This window comes from Magallana gigas, chromosome 6 (assembly GCF_963853765.1).
Source record: "Magallana gigas chromosome 6, xbMagGiga1.1, whole genome shotgun sequence".
Classification (NCBI taxonomy): domain Eukaryota; kingdom Metazoa; phylum Mollusca; class Bivalvia; order Ostreida; family Ostreidae; genus Magallana; species Magallana gigas.
In genome coordinates, this window is record NC_088858.1 from 45,771,679 (window position 1) to 45,789,182 (window position 17,504).

Here is a 17,504-nt window from a genome sequence, read left to right on the forward strand (position 1 = left end):
CATTTGCAGTATCCAAACTATTAACCTGTTTGGGGTTCACTATTGTCAATAGGAAATTTCAAGCACCATGGCAGTAAAGAGACTAGTAGATTACTGAAATCTTTCCCAACAGTGAGACCCTAAGGAAAAAAAAAGATCTATGACTTGTATCTTTGTTTAAAACATACAAATGAACTTCAGTATGTTACATCTTAAATGCAAGTGCATGTATTGCAGAAGTGTTGAATTAATTGAGATAACATTGCAACCATTATTTCTTTATGTATTTTTGATATTAAAATAACATTATTGGAATATTATCACAATTTACTTATGCAGTAATAAAATTTAAAGGCGATACCTATTAAAGTAAAAAAGAACAACAACAATAAGTGCAAAAACTATAAAAATCTAAACGCACGAAAAAGAAATACAACATAAAGTTACAAATTATCCAATGTTCTACCTGTGTGCCATTTTTATGGATGGTGTAGAGGAGAAGCCATCCCCGCTCTCTGAGGAGATAGTTCTGAAGAGGAGCAGTGTCCTCATCATCTGATGACCCAGTGACACGGATTATGTCAGACATAAACTCCTGACACAAATGATTCGCCACACTCCTCATGTCACTGAAACAAAATAATGTCCTCAAAATCATTTTGTAAACTTTGATTATATTGAGACATGGCTCTTCTGAAAGAAAAGTCCCAAAAATTTATTAGTGTGTCTCTGCAAGAATACATCATCATTGAGTAAATATAAAGAAACTGTGGAATCATTCAATTTTTCTTTAATTTTAAGGGATTGCTAGGTTTTTTTTACAGGTTTATTGGTAAATAATTTCTTTAGCTAGGTTATTTATTTTGTATTATATACATGTAATTCATGAATAAAGATTGTGTTTCATAATTTGTTATAGGATGTTAAATCATATGTACAGAGTATCCACATAATCATCCATGAAAATGAGCTCCCAAAAATATTAATGATTTCACAGAAAGTTAAATGTACGTCCCTCCAACAACAAGAATCTTGTGCACCCATTCACTTTGTAAAATTAAATTTGCCTTCAAACTGACTTAATTATCATTATTATGCAAAAATGCTAAGCTATGCATCTAACAATATGATTCCCTGGCATACAAACACTTTGATGCATGAGTTGGAATTTCTATGGTACATGACATAATATATAATATATATAATTAATAATACATGTATATACACATGACACCAGGTATATCAGATTTCTTGATCAATGACTTAAAGGGAAGCACCTCGCGGTGATGAACACTTTTTTAAACCAGTTAAAGTAACATGGGTCACGAAAAACTATGTTAAGTGTTCACCTACAAGCAACAGGGGAAACTGTGTTAAGGTGGAATAACACATCATCATAAAATGGCCGACTGCTGATCAAAACAACATTTCGTTTTATTAAAGGATTTTATTGACAGCAACATGTAACTGACTTCATAGCCAAGTGGATAAGATGTGAGGCTTGTGCTATGTACATCCAGAGTTCTAATCCTGCAGTGGCTTCTGTTGTTATTCATGAATTGAATTTTTTAGATATTCATTTTTCATTCTCATGAAACTGAAAAATTTTCACTTATTTGACTTACTGTACAGTTTATTTATCATTATATCTTTCATAATAAAATAATTAACTGTTAATTTGAGTGACTTTTTCCACGTGTGTTATTCACCTTAAGTGTTTATACTTACAGGGAATAGGGAAACTGTTTACATATAAAAGTAAATGGAAAAGACGTCAGACAGACCTATATTTTTAAACCATCTAAGCCAGTACAGATAACTTCTTACTGAAATTGTTTTCTGCCACATGTATATGAATATATATACACATCCATTAATACAATTTATATGGTACGTGGAATGGATCAAACAGATTTAATTTTACATGTACTTTTTGCATTTATCAAAATGCTTTTATTTTTAAATAATAATATTAGATTTATATTCTGAGACCCTTTCTTTTCTTGCCCTAATCATAGCCTGTCACACATCACTATATTTAGACAAGCTTGGTTACACCCTGTTAAGATTTATTTGAATTAAGTCCACATAAGGTTTACTTTTGGGGTCGGTGACATTCTCAACCTGCTAATTCAACTCATTCATTCACCTACTTCACAGTAAAAAAAAAAAAAAGGTTCACTCGCATTAGGAAAGAACAACACTCTTTGAACAACAAAATATATTATTTCCCATCTCTGAAAGTGTTATTCATTGTTTCCCTTTCATTTAAAAAAAAATTTCTTCTGAAGACTATATAATTATACAATATTCATTAAAATATAATAATATAATTAATATAGCAGGCTGGTTTTTCCCCCACTATATCGACATTTAATTCAGAAAGGTGAAAGGGGGCCGGGTGGCTGGATTACATTTATAAAATTTAATGCAATTATTAAACATTATAAATACTGTAGTTTATTTAAAGCCAGAACATTTTCAATTCTATAATTGAAATTTTAATTTTTGTGTAAATTACTACATGTATCTTTAAAATAATACTTAAATAAAATTTTATTAGTTTATTATTTTTCTAGTAATTAACAATATGCCTTTAACTCACATTATCATTTTGCATTTTACATTATTGATAACAGTATCATATTCCCAAAACAGAGACTCATAGTACTGCATGAGTAAAGCTTACACAAGCTTACATAACTAATTTAAAATACAAAATTTAAATGATCCTACCTTTCAAGTATTATTCTACAAGTCCTCTCCCCCATATTTACTACTGACTTCATAATGAATTACAGGTAATTACAGAGACAGGCCATAATATTCTGTCTACCGGTAAGCATGGTCCACAGCCTTGAGAACTAAATTATGTCACATGGTTTCCTTGCTTTAACCTTCACATTTATAAGATACATTCTTTTTATTCCCTTTATTTATTAAATCTGACCAAAATCTAAGCTGAAACTCTCCATTATCACTTAACCGGTCTTTCCACTGAAAAACAACTTCCCTCTGAATTCTAGATAAAGAGCTAGATCTCATTATTTTTTTAAACCCAAATTATAGATCAGGGAACTAAGGCTTTTTTGCAATGAACAATACAGGATATATACATAACGTAATATGGCAAGGTAAATACAGAGTCAAAGGAGAACAACATTTTAAAGGACTTTCCACCTTGATCAATTCTCTCTCTCTCTCTCTCTCTCTCTCTCTCTCTCTTTACCTAAAATATTCTTATTTATATATACCTGTCCAGTACATGTAGTAATATTACACATACCTTACACCTTGCAAACAAATTAAATTACATGCTACATTTTATACAAGTATATTCATGAAAAAAACTTGCAAAATATTTTATGAAACACTGTAGTTGTATATACATGTACATAGAAGTCTGAAAATGTTTTCATTACGGTTGGCAGGTTTGTAAGAGACACAGAAGTGGAAAGGATAAAAAGAAAATACTAATTCATTGAATTTTCCATTGAAAAAGTTATTACAGTGCATTCTTTCATGTTAATTTATTGACTAATTTTGATTTTAAGAATTCCCAACTCTGCTTATTTTTGTTAACCCCCCCCCCCCCCCCCTAAAAAAAAAATCACTTTTAATAATGATTTCTTGCACCTGTAATAAGGATTTCTTGTTTAAACTGAGGAAAAAACTTTTTGTTTAAATTCATCAAGATTTCATGTTTCATATTGCTTTCTACTGGGAATTTGAATTCCTATTTATATAATTTTGTGAAAATAAAATGAGAATAAAAAGAAATAACTATATATTTCAAGTTGCATTCAATTTGATACTAAATTTATACATGAAATGGGTCATAATTCTCATGCTTGAAATCTAAACTGATCAATTTCTATTTCATATTGGATTATAAAATGTTTATACCTCACAGTACACTACACATACTCACAATTGCGATTCACTCAAAATCTACCATGCACAACTACGACTGAATTCTTCAGTTTGTCAACAGTAAATGATGCTGAAGCATCATCAAAGTGTCAACACAGATTAATAAGTGAGTTATCTTTAATCAAAGTCAAATGTCCCCCCTCACCTATTACACCTATATCATCCAGGTACTGATTGTCACTGCCCCACAAACTTGCTCTAGTTTCTAAATTTGTCTGGTTATCATATACACAGTGTATTCAGAAAATTAAGATAACTTATTTTACCCTATATTGTTTGTTTGAAGGGGGGGGGGGCGTTAATGTTTATATAATTATAGCTTTGGGGGGATTTTTTGGGGAGGAGGAGGGAATTAATACACTGGTTGATTATAAATGTTAAATAAAAATAAATTTAAAAAAAAATGTTTTCAAACAGCATATTTTGTAATTATAATATCTAAAGTACCTTATTGTACTAAATCTAAATGACATTTTTTAGTTAAATTTATTCAAGTGCATGCAAAATGATCATTTCACAACCAACAATTTATCCTCAGAATACATTTAAACGATATAATGATACAACTTTTGGGGTTACTGTAACTTGGTTTCATAACACACACATTATAAATTGCTTGAATGTACCTGAGTTCATTTTTTAAGATTTTTTTAAGGACAGAAGTCCTAAAGTTTTGGAGAGATTTTGCAACATAATATGTTCCATCACCATGCATGACCACAAAATTGAATATAAAGCAGCAAACTATAGAAGCATTTTATGTGGGGATAAAATTTTGGTGATTTGTGATGTTAAGTCATCACAAAGAAATTTAACTTTTCTGCTGTTTTTAAACAAAGAACAATGCTTGCATACATGCATTTATAAAATTCCACAATTTTGCCAAATAAAACTTTGTTGATCACACAAAAAACAAATGAATCAATTATTAATCTTTTTACATTATACATTACCGGTAATTTAATTTCTTCACAAAAGAAAACTGGTGCAGAATTTGGAAGAAAGTTCTTTCACTTACAAAAACTGGCTGTGTGATACATTTTTTTTTTAGTTTATACCCCCCATTAACCATTAAAATAAAACAAAATTTGTTCAGCAACTTTGTACTGTAGCTTGCTTTATGATGAGTACATGGCGTAATACATGTACCTGTAGTTTAGTGTCAGCAAAATAAAATGTATCTGGGTATTTCCCTTTTTCTTACTACCGGTATCTTAAATTCTTTGGCTGAGCTGATAAAAATTTCATTAGAAATTTATGAGTAGGGTGCAAAAAATCCTTTCTTATTGCCACTAAAAAATATAAAAAAAATGTACCGTAAATTGTTCTTAACCAACAAATTTTGTAATTTGTTCATTCATATGTTGTTAAACCTAGGAATCCTTTGTACATTAAAAACAAATTGCAATATTTCTAACTTTAAGATATACTGGTTTAATGAGTTATGTGCATGCATCCTTTTCCTAATTACTAAAATGTTAAGCTAAATAGCTGACCGCATGCTTTGACATCAGATGTCTGTCCCTGAAGATAACTTGGACATATGAAATTTCTACATGTGCAGATATTCGGTCACTGATCCTCCATCAATGCAGGTTCCTATATCTGCTTATTTGAACAATGGATTAACTTGAACCATAAAGATCACATATTTCTGAATTATAGGCCACGTATACAATATGATTGACCCTGGTCTATAATAATGTAGTTTAAATAGTAAGTGTCAAAAAATAAAATGTATCTGGGTATTCCCTTTTTTCTTACTTTTTTAATTCTTTGGCTGAGCTGACTAAAAATTTGTTGGACAAATTTTTCATGAGAAATGAATTAGAAAGGTAAGAATAGAATTCACTTCATTTTTCGACTGAAAAATAAAGAAAAATATAAATGGTGCTTAAGCAACAAATTTTGTAATTTATTCATTCACATGTTGTAAAACCTGAGATTTCTCTGTGCATTTAAGGCAATTCCCATATTTCTAAGATATACTGGTTTAATGAGTTAAATGCATGCATCCTTTTCCTAATTACTAAAATGTTAAGCTAAATAGCTGACCGCATGCTTTGACATCAGATGTCTGTCCCTGAAGATAACTTGGACATGTGAAATTTCTACATGTGCAGATATTCGGTCACTGATCCTCCATCAATGCAGGTTGCTTATCTGCTTATTTAAACAATGGATTAACTTGAACTATAAAGATCACATATTTCTGAATTGATAGGTCACATTTAAACAATAAAATGCTTTCTTTTGTGATTCATTTGGGATATGAATTAACTATAACTTTCCGTAAGAAATTTGTAGATGTAAATATATACAATATGAATGACCCTGATCTAACTATTTAACCTTCTAATCTCATAAAAGACAACTGATCCATTGGATTTATTAGTTTTAATACAATACAAGGCTATTCCTGTCTAATTGTACAGAATGTAACGATTAAATCCAATAGGAGTGTTATCTGTTATTTGTTGTCATTAATACTTGATTATTTACTTAAATCCTCTATAATTAATAGTCTTATTCTCTATATAACATGTAATATACATATAAAATCCTGTTATCTTGAGAACCTAAGTGTCTTAATTAAGTTGTTGGATGCCAATGTGATAAAAAGCTGATTTGTTCATATAAAAAAAATTGTCTGTATATTTACAGGTGTTCAAATATGAAAAAGTAAAGGACTATGTTTGATAAGGTCAAATATCTGCCCCCAATTTTAACCAAATCTTCATAAAACATTATACAGTGGATGTCTGTCACATTAATCTTCATATTTGTCATCATTGTACAAAAGCTGTTTATCTAAGACATCCCTTAAATGGGCTAATTCCTGCGATTTTGCAAACAAACACAAATATCGTCATTTTTCCTCCATATTTTGCCTTTGGAAGCATAGAGCGCAGGTCTGCTCAAGTACAATTTTATCCTATTATTTTTTTCACATAATGTAATATACACATAATAGTAAAAAACGATGCTTGAGCAAACATGCACTCAAAGTTTCCCAGTCAAAAAACCGTTGAAAAACACCCATATTTTGCTCAAAAACATTAATTCATCAAAATAAGATAATCTTCATGACATCATTTTTAGATTATGACATCACTTGGGTGATAACCTTTTACATACTTAATTTTTAACTACACATGTATCTTCAACCATATTTAAAAAGCTCTTTTTGGAACTTTAGTTTTGGGGGCAAGAAATGAATAATACTTTAGTACATGTACCAGATTACATTTGAATGAGAAAAAATTGTTTATCTTTATCAATACTAGTGTGATTTTTTAGTTGTGGACACTAAATTAAAGGGTCAGGGAGTGAAAATGGGGAGCATAATAATTTCAACACTCACACCATATTTGGTCTGTCATTGTTATTTTTGTTATCAAGACCTGATAACTGGAAAGTACTCAGATAACTTAGATAACCAGTACACATAACATAATAGGTTGACCTACTGCAAGAAAAACCTCTAGAAAATATTGTTAGAAAAAATTGATTACTTTAACCAAATTCAAATTTCTCAATATTTTTATTTATTCAATATGTCATACAGAAATCATTAACCTAAGATTAAATCCAATAATAGACTGACTATTATTCATTATTTGTGTGTGGTTACAGTCGTATTTGTATATGAATTTTAATTTTCTGCCTGTCATAAGTCACAAATCTGTTCATGGTATCAAATTGAAATTACAGACCAAACGAGCTGTTTGTTGATTAATGAGACATTAGACCCTACTTATGCACCCAATGACTACCCAGTATGAAGAGTCCACAGTCTGCGGCTTTTAATTCTGACATTAGGTTTTTTTTTCCTCTCCTTTTTTTTTTAAAGGAAGGTTAGGTTTAGACTTATCAACAGAGACCAAATAACAAAGGCGTAATAATTAAATTCACTTACAATCAACAATCAGCCACAATTTACTACATGTTCTTACATCATTATCAGCAACCCCCCCCCCCCCCCCCGACCCATTACACAATCACTCACGTCATTTTATGTAACTTATTTATGCACACACAAAGCAGTGATATAAACCAGCTTGTCTGACAGAGGGGACCTATGATCTGAACTAAATCAGACTGACAATAACTGACCAGAGACAAGAGAGCTTTCACAATGACATAGCCATTTTCTTAACAGAGTCAATTTTGGGTCAACTTATATAAATCATTGTTTTCCCTCTATAACATTACCGGTACATGAAACTCTCCAGGGCAATGCCTGGCAAATCAAACCTGACTGTTTATCAGAATTCCTACTTTGTTCAACACACTGGCAATATAAGAATGACATATGAGTGTTAACCATGCTTAAGGTTCAAAATATTTAGAGTTAAGTTACAAAGAATACTGTGGGGAAAATGATGGTTACAACAACTAAGGGAGATAACTTTCAAGAATGAAAAGGTCATCTGTACATGATTAAGGGTTCAGTTTAGGTTACCTGATACAGTTTAAACGTCTGCAAGATGGAAATGCACTTCTTCCATTAACAGTACGTTAAAACACATTATTATAACTCTACTTATTTTTCACTATTTAAGAGTAATTTGATATATTTCGCTGTCTCCCTGAAAATCGCTGTAAACAAACGATTCCCTGCAAAACAGACTGATTGCCTGCAAAAAAGTGCATCTGGCTCATTTTCAATGAATTGTTACACACCTATTCGAAACACTTACTAATTTATGTTAACCAAAGGAAAAGTTCAAAAATATTCCAAATAAAATCTATGAATATTGATAAAAAGATATTTTATTTCTAGTTGCAATGTCCTTTTTGATTGGCTATTTTCATTTACCGTATAAAATAAATAAATTGCCTACCGTTACGTCACAATACGATTTATTTTATTTATTTTGAAGTTATAACTTGTTGGATACATGAAAATTTTTATCAATTTGAACTTTTTCAGTTTGATTGTTTGTATAAGCATAATAAAACAGTTAAAGTATACGACTGATGGTAAAGCAATTTAATTTTCCTCCGCTTTGCCTTGGGAAAAAGACTTGCTCTCAGGGAACTGGAATCTTGCCGACTCCCTTAATGGTATACATTAATTATATACTGTTGTCCCATAAATATACTGTAATCTGAGTTAATGAATTCCTAAAGATTAGAACATTGAACCTTATTCTTTATGTAACTGCATGCTGCTAAATATATAGTAAAGCCAATTAACAACAACTGACAATGAGCTTTCCTTAATTGGGCTGTTATTTATGAGCAAGGAAATAGGACGACAACAGTTCCAAAAGTCCAACATGGTACATACAGTCACGTATAAAATGTTCATTTCTTTTTAACAAATCTTTGAAGTATCTTGACTTCAATATTTCATTTACCATCAACATCATTTCTATATTATCTAATGGTGTCAGTATACTATAAATCCCATTTCTCCACAACGATATACATAAAACACTTCTGATTTTGTCAAAGTTTAAATTCTAACAGACCAAAGTTTCTGTCCTCTGAGCATAAGCATCATGCTATAGTTTACATATATAAATTTTATAAGTATGTGATGCAGCCAACATTAAAGGCATGACCTTAAGCTTGAACTTTAAAACAGTAAATGGGGTGAAATCGAAAGATTATATATCTATTAAAAACTAACTAATTATAGTTAATAGAAAGGTGGGGTGGGGGTAAGAAACCCACAAGTTTTTGTCATCTTGCATCAATAACTTCATCAGAAAGTGCTTATTGCATACAGGCCTTTACATTTTGCAGAGACAGAATTAATTTTTTTGAATAAATTAAAACCATAATAAAGTAAGTTTTCATGAATTTTTCATCAAACATTATTAAACATTCAGATTTTGTTCTAATGAGGAACTATGTATATGAATTTATTTTGGCACGGAACCTTGATTTCACCCCTATTACCTTTGGATAAATGCAGCAATGTTTAGTATGTCAAGTGTAGCCACTTACACATTAAATAACTTGCATAATAATCTGTAAAACAAATCAGAAAGCACAGTCATTAAAGCTTGAAATAAGTTGAAGTATTACCTACCGGCCTGTATGAAGTTTTAAAAATCCCCTAAATATTTTGTTGCAGGGGCTGATTTAATTAACGACTCTTGCTTGTTCTCGAGAAAAAGGATTTTTTGCGTACCTGACTCCCTGGACTTGAGAATTTTCCTGCGACTCCTTCAGGAACAAGTTAAGGAATGCATTGAGTGACAGGTCCTGCAGCTGTTTATAAAAGAGAAATATTATACAACTAACAATTTGGGAGACATGAATAAAATAGACAAGATTTGCAGCATATGTCAGATATTTGTTTTTAACATTTGTTCAATGTCATTAACTAATGATGACATAAAGTAGGGAGAAACTTTTTATTCTTTCTTTAAATTTTATTTTTGGATGGTGCGCATATACATGCCATGATTTTTATACCATATTACCGGTATGTAGTGCACGAGGGTTTTTCAATGATTAGCTTGTCTCTGCGTATATCTCTTAGAATACACTAAAAGAATATTTTGTTGTAATTTTTCCACAGAAAGCAACCCTTTCAGCAACATCAAAAAATGTGCAACAAACGATATTTATATGTATAGTTGAATAATATTCTTGAATTCATACTTTTCAATTGAGAATATTAATTTTTCTCTCCATATTAATATTTTTTAAATCATTTCTCTGATAGACAGTTACAGATCAAAAGAAGGAATTCAATTTTTTTACACAATCATGCATACCACCAGACAAGTTTTTACACAATGTATCATATAACACACAATCAGGGACCTGAATTCAGTTGATTGACAGACCAAATAATTTTGAAGGCGTTGCCAAATTTCTCAGTCAAATTTCTTCATGAAAAACTAATTTTGGCTTGATACATAACATCAAGAACGCACTACATAACAAAATGTTGCTATCTTGTTACAAATACCATGTGTCTCATTTTTTTTATAGTTTGATATCTTAGAATGTCATTTTTATATCTTCACTGAAACTTTCAGATCTACCGATAGTTTAAAATTGCATGTTTACAATATTTTATCATGACTTTTTGTTAACTCTACACCTAATTATCATAATGTCATTGTATCTGTGACATTACTTTTAGATGAACCCTTCATTAAGCTTCTTACCGCGGTAGTTTCATAAAGAGTAATAAAAGTATTACGGGAAATGCACTTCTCTTAAACTTTAAAGACACCAGAGAGTCAAGAGAGAGAGAGAGATAGAGAGAGAGACAAACACACAAAGCAAATTACATAACTAGTTTTTACACAGAAATACACATGAATATTAATTTCATTTTGAAGAAATTAATTTTATTTGTATGTATAAAATTAGACTTACAATTTGGTTTTCTTCTGACTGTTCCTGGAATCGGATCTGGCGGTAGATGGCCCAGGCATCCTGCACACTGAGGCTCCTCTTGGACTCTAGTCCCAGTCCCCCCTCCGTCACTGAGTATCCTCCCTCAGTATTGGGTTCCCCACATCCTACTGCATCCCTGTCCTCTTCCCTCAGACTCTGGGCTTCTTCCATGCTGCCAGTCAATGTTCCATTATAGACTGTCGGATCCCAGACCTGTAAAATCATCCTCCTCTTAGACCATTGCTTAATTACTTGTCATAATGTCAGTTAATACAGTTTAACTCTGTTCTATATCAAAACAGAACCATGCAGGTATGATGCAGACAATAATAAACAATTATCTATATGCACTAGAGACAAACTTGTGACTGGATAATGCACAATAGCTGCATTCTTCTCTTCATCCAAAAGCTAGCATAATGAGTGTGTGTTAGCATTCACTTTTACAGTATAAATGAACTTGTAATACCACAAGAAAACATTTATTCTATTCCTAAAAATATTGCTGACAGTTTTTATATAAATTTGTTTTTATTAAAGTGCATTGAAATTCTTCTGAAACTTGACCAATCAAGATTCAATTCAAATTAATTTTGGCATACCTTTGCATCATTAAAGATGTTTATCAATGAATCATCCAATACCTTAGTATATATTCATAATAACTTCATTAGCAATGGCAAGTCCAGGTCAATTCTTGAAAAATATATATTTTATTTGATAGACCTGTCATTGAAAATAATGTAGCCAGAATAGATTCATATCATTTATGAATGACTAGAAGGAAACTAGACTGCATTCCATCCTAAATATTCACTAATTTAAAGTTTTTTGTGTGTATAGTGGTACATTTAGGTGGTCCAATAATTCAACTATCATATCCCACAAGGAAACTGCTTACCATGCAGCCTCAGATAATTGTTAATATGTCTTCTTTTTTTATTACTTCCTTTAATTTACTTATTCTTTCATAATATATATAATATGAATAATAATTGATGTACTCTTCAATGCACTCAGTGTTGAAATTTATTAACTACAAAGATTCCTGTCTCCCTGACAAAATTAATGAACGTATCATTACTATGATTTAGATTTATGTTGTCAACTTGTATTCACTTTGCCTGGCCAAAGTAAGTGATACCCTTGTTTGATTTGCCAATTGGAAGATGTTTATTATAGGCTGACATCAATCTAATTTAAATTAGACATTCTGAATCTGCTTTGAGGATTCAGAGCATCTAATTTTAATTAGATTGAGGCTGACATATATATAAGCATAATAGTATATGTTAGAACACACTTTAAGTCAATATTAATGTAGATAAAAATACATTACCTATAAAATCAAAATAGTATTACTTTGAATTCATCGGCTGAAAATTTTCTAATTCAACAATATTTGACCAAAAAAAAGAAGTCTAAATTTTATTTGGACTGGTAAAATCATAAAAGCCCCTGCGGGATTCAAACTAATAATTTACCGATTCATAGTTAAACAATAATTGGCGAGAATTAAAACATTTATAAATTATACTTGATTTTTTTTTGGGGGGGGGGGGGGTTCGATAGAAAGTACATAACAATATGGAAGTATCCCATACCACTGTAAAATCTTCAAAATTTTATTTTGTTTAGAGTTAATTCTTTTAGATTTTTAAATTTCTGGGTCAAATTCTTTCAAAAGCATCTGAAGCACACAAGAGGTTGAGCATATAACACACTATGCCCTGGCAATGCTTAATGGAATAATGTCAGTAATTCAATATTTTATCATACAATTGGTAAAAATTATATAAATACAAACTTGTAATTAGGAATCTATACATGTATAAACTAAGTGTAAGCAATATTATCACATAAGATTTAGCAATATGATTTGCATGGTAATACAAACATTTAGACAAGGCCTTCAAGCTTGTGTAAGAGGAAATTATAATTTTATTTCAAGGACCTCTTCAGTAACACTTGTCCATACCACCCAAAATAATCAAGCTATAGAGACAACAAACATTTGACATCAAACACATAAACATACAAACACTAAGTACTTTGATAGCATAATATCAGTAATATCATAGGAATACATGTAAATGTATTCCTAGCTAGTAGAATGTACATGTAGCTATTAATATATGTACCTTCAGGAAGATCCCCCCCTACACCTTTTTTTGCAAAGTTAGGCCTAACCATTAGGAACATCTAAGGATGAGGAGGGACCCCCCCCCCTCCCATTGTTTGTAAATTTACCGGTAAAAGAATGAAGATTTCAAGATTTCTGATGATTAGTCTACCCCCTCACTTTCAATTTGCTTCTGACGCCACTGCATACATACTACAGAGATTTCTGTCTCCAAGACTAAATTAATGCATGTATCATTACTATGATTTAGGTGTATGTCTTCACCTTAGTTTTTGTCTAGCCAAAGTTCTCATTGTGTGTTCCTTTCATCTAATTAAAGTACCAGTAAGACAATTTGAATTTTCATTGTAAGCTAGAAATTTTATGCTTAATATCTGCACTTAAGGTTGGGAATATGACATATTAAGGCCATGGAAGTGAAAATGTATGATAATGAGGACCAAAACCATCTTACCTAATCTGACAATAAAAGTCACTGCAGCAGAACAGACAGTAGAGTAGTTGACACACAACCTTTTTTTATCATATATATTTTTTCTAGGGTACTTTGAGGCAAACTTGAATCCATCCAGTAACATATCTCATAGATACATACTTTTCTATGTGCAAAATGGCTCAGTGGTAATGTTTATATACCTGCTGTTATTGTCAATACATGTCCAGGGGTCTTGCCTTAAAATCAAAGTTCTGCAGCTATTTTGTTTTCTCATCTTAATGATTAAGAGAGTGGAGTCCAAAAATTAAATGTCAATCCTATATACTAATTATGTGTGTTTCGTTCATTACATTCTGTAAATTTTATCTGGATAGTGTCAGTGTATATATACAACAAATGTAAGGATGATAATCACATATACAATCATGGCAATATGATTTATATGGCATTCAAGGCTTGCATGCACGATAGAAAATGAATTTAATTTCAAGGACCTCTTGAGTCATACATTACCATGTCACGTTAGTTTATCATTAAGCTGTAGATATTTGACATCAGACAGACTAAGCTCAATACTTTTGCTGACCTAAAGTAATGTATTAGCCCTATGACATGTATGCCTAGCAGTATGTAGCTATTAATAAACTTTCCTTCAGGAATATGCATAATTATGATGGAATGCTAAACCTAGCTTTTATCAAAGGCAGGGTTTTGCAGTGTATTTGTTTGTATCATCACATGAAATATTTTCCATCACTTTATTCTTGCTGCAAAAATAGCTAATTTAAAATACATGTATTGTCAAAAAGAGCCCAATTTGATTCCAATCTGACATTGCTATCAATGAGTTAGTGACCTGAGTTAAGATGTTTAGTTTCTACCCCAATATTTTACCACTTCCTCTAAATATGAAATACTAGCTGTGGCCCCCGGGTAATTTGAACTCCTCTGACTCTCAAATCTATCCCCTTGCTGAACTGATTTGAAGTTTGGGTAAAGTCTGATCGGGGTTATCATCACTCAGTCAATGTGGTCAACCCCTTACCGGAAGAAGAAGAAGAAATAAAGGAATGGGGGGGGGGGGGGGGCAGAGCAGGAGGGTCTGGGGTCTTCAGGTTAGCTGAGGCTATCTCCATCCAGCCAGAATCAAAATAAGATTAAGAAAGTTCAAACCATATATGTCTTTCTTGTCTTTTTAAGACCCTTTGAGAAAGACACCATATATGTGAGATACAATTTATGCAGATAAATAGACGCTGCCCCCATGCCTGGTTACTGGAATTGGACATTTCTTACCAAGTTCTATTTCTTGACACATCACAATGAAACATCACAAACTACGTAAAAAAAATAGCTGTATCAGGCAAAAATTGTTCTCAGACGGGTAGCATTTCAACATCTTGTGGTATACAAAAGCATGCGTATTTTACAGTTTTCATGCGTATTTTACAGTTTTCAGGTTAAATAATCAATCATGTAGTTTTCACATTTCTTTTTATATCTAACGGTTAAACCACAAACACAACCCAAACTATTTCATGTTCAATCCTACCTGAGCCCATTATATATATAGTCATCAAATACATCCCAAATTGAAATAACGTTACTAATGTAAGGAACCTTCGGCAAAGTCAGACATACTGCAAGTAGTTTAACGTTATACGAGAACTGAAAGTCGAGGAAATTCGAAATTTAACTACTTTCAGATTGCTAACACAGTATAAAAAATAAATTTTAAAAACTTACGGGTCAAATTTTGTCATAACTTGGTAAAGGGAATTAAGATTTTTAACCCTTTTGACTTCCATCAAGTTAATCAACTTATACAATCGTCACACCATCATCTGTTCGGTCGCACTAAAAAGCGCCCGAGAGCGCCCGGGATTATATTTTAGCGCCCGGGAGCGCCCGAGAAGCAAAAATAGGCGCCCGGGATCCTAGATTCTTCTAAGATTGGTCTTAAAAAATTTTATTGTTAATATTTATGCATACACTAGAATAAAAATCCGGGGAATTTTAATAATGCAGCAAACAAGAAAGACAACTCTAAATTGAAAAATCGCGTGTCAATCCAATTATTTACCTGACAGGTAGCGGTATCACAGGCCAGCTGAGTCCGTTAGTTACCTGTGGTGCAGACTAGCAGGGTACAGGATAAAGAAATACACAAAGCTGTCATATAACATCACCTCTCCATCGTCTCATATAGCATGTCACGATATTTCAAAAATTACCTGTCAACCTTGTTAGTTATAAAATTGTCAAATTTATCCCCATCGTCTATGTACAAGGATGTGTTGTCAGTTTGTTAATTCTCGAAATTTTTTCATAAATAATCAAGTCTGCAAACACAAAATCATTTCCTATTTGCAAATCATACGATCAATTACTTTATCAAATTATTGACAGCAGAATGCCTGCTCTAAAAAGACGTAAAATTAAGGCTTCTTCAAAAGCCACTTTATTTTGTCCGTGCGGAATATGCAGGAAAAATAAATATTGCCAGAAAGCTTGCATTTGTTGCGACATTTGCAACGTTTGGTATCATCCTCAATGCGAGAGTTTGAACCTGCAAGAATTTGAGATGTTTAAAATTTCAAATTCCCTTGTTGTAGATATTTATATTAAAATATTTACATCTACCAAGTATGATTCACTCTATTTCTTACGGAAACTTATAGTTAATTCATAGCTCTATAGAAACAGCCAGACTGAAATCTACACGCCCAATTTATCGATTGGTCGAAATCTACTGCGGCTGAAACTGACAAGAAAATGACAGGACAGATATCGACACGTCCTGTTTATCGATTGGTCCAAACCTATAGCGACCTAGGAAAAATCACGGACTGCACGAAATAACCATGACGATGTCAGACTCAAAGTCTGACAGGAGACGATTTGCCTGTTTCTTTTAGCTAACTTACTTACGTACATTAACAGTAATTTAGTGAATTTTACTTACTTTTCCTAATCAATTTATCAATTAGCTTAAAGAAAATGTTAATATAAACAATAAAATGCTTTCTTTGATGATTCATTCGGGTTATGAAGGTAGTGATAATTGCAGAAAAAATTTACATAACCCGCTAACGCGGGTTATGTATTTTTTCTGCAATGTCACTACCTTCATATCCCGAATGAATCACCAAAGAAAGCATTTTATTGTTTAAATAACGCAACTTATTACAAACTCCATTTATTGTATATAATGAAATGTTTGTAAATAAATGTATTCACATTAAAATAACGCAACTTACTACAAATTCAATGAAGTTTGTACATAGTATGTCTAATAAACATTTTTTTTCAAATTAAGTGTTTTTAAATATTTTTTTCAATGATTAAGTTAATTATATAAAATATAACGATTTTTTTTCAATTCATATAATAGCAAGCCTTATTTTTTCCTAATTTTTCATAGATCAACGTTTTATTCTCTATTTTTTAGTCCTAATTTTTAAATCATCTTTATTTCTTTAAAATTATTTGGTTTTATTTTAATTTTTGTAAAATTATATTTTTTTAACTGGTATTTAGAAAATATTTTATTAATTCAACGCAATCTTTGGCTTTAATATTTTTTACTATTTTTTATTCAAAATTATGGCTCTTAACGAGGCGGCCTGCACGTGGCAA

General features: G+C 31.5%; 1 protein-coding gene across 7 annotated transcripts in view; it reads right to left on the minus strand.

The window, feature by feature from the left end:
* LOC105335663 (lysosomal-trafficking regulator) overlaps positions 1 to 15,716 on the minus strand; it is a 46,784-nt gene extending 31,068 nt beyond the window's left edge. For 3 of the 7 annotated variants that reach the window (XM_066086838.1, XM_066086837.1, XM_066086833.1), the window contains exons 1-6: positions 15,612 to 15,716; positions 11,266 to 11,499; positions 10,061 to 10,140; positions 9,874 to 9,897; positions 446 to 608; positions 26 to 119 (exon numbers count right to left, since the gene is read on the minus strand). In XM_066086838.1, coding sequence (XP_065942910.1) covers positions 26 to 119; positions 446 to 608; positions 9,874 to 9,897; positions 10,061 to 10,140; positions 11,266 to 11,457 — 553 coding nt within the window. In that variant the 5' untranslated portion in view covers positions 11,458 to 11,499; positions 15,612 to 15,716. Of the gene's footprint in view, positions 1 to 25; positions 120 to 445; positions 609 to 2,715; positions 2,852 to 9,873; positions 9,898 to 10,060; positions 10,141 to 11,265; positions 11,500 to 15,161; positions 15,203 to 15,417; positions 15,548 to 15,611 lie in introns of those variants that run through there. The other 4 variants (XM_066086835.1, XM_066086834.1, XM_066086836.1 and 1 more) reach the window with 4 other exon arrangements.
* Positions 15,717 to 17,504: the final 1,788 nt, after the last annotated feature.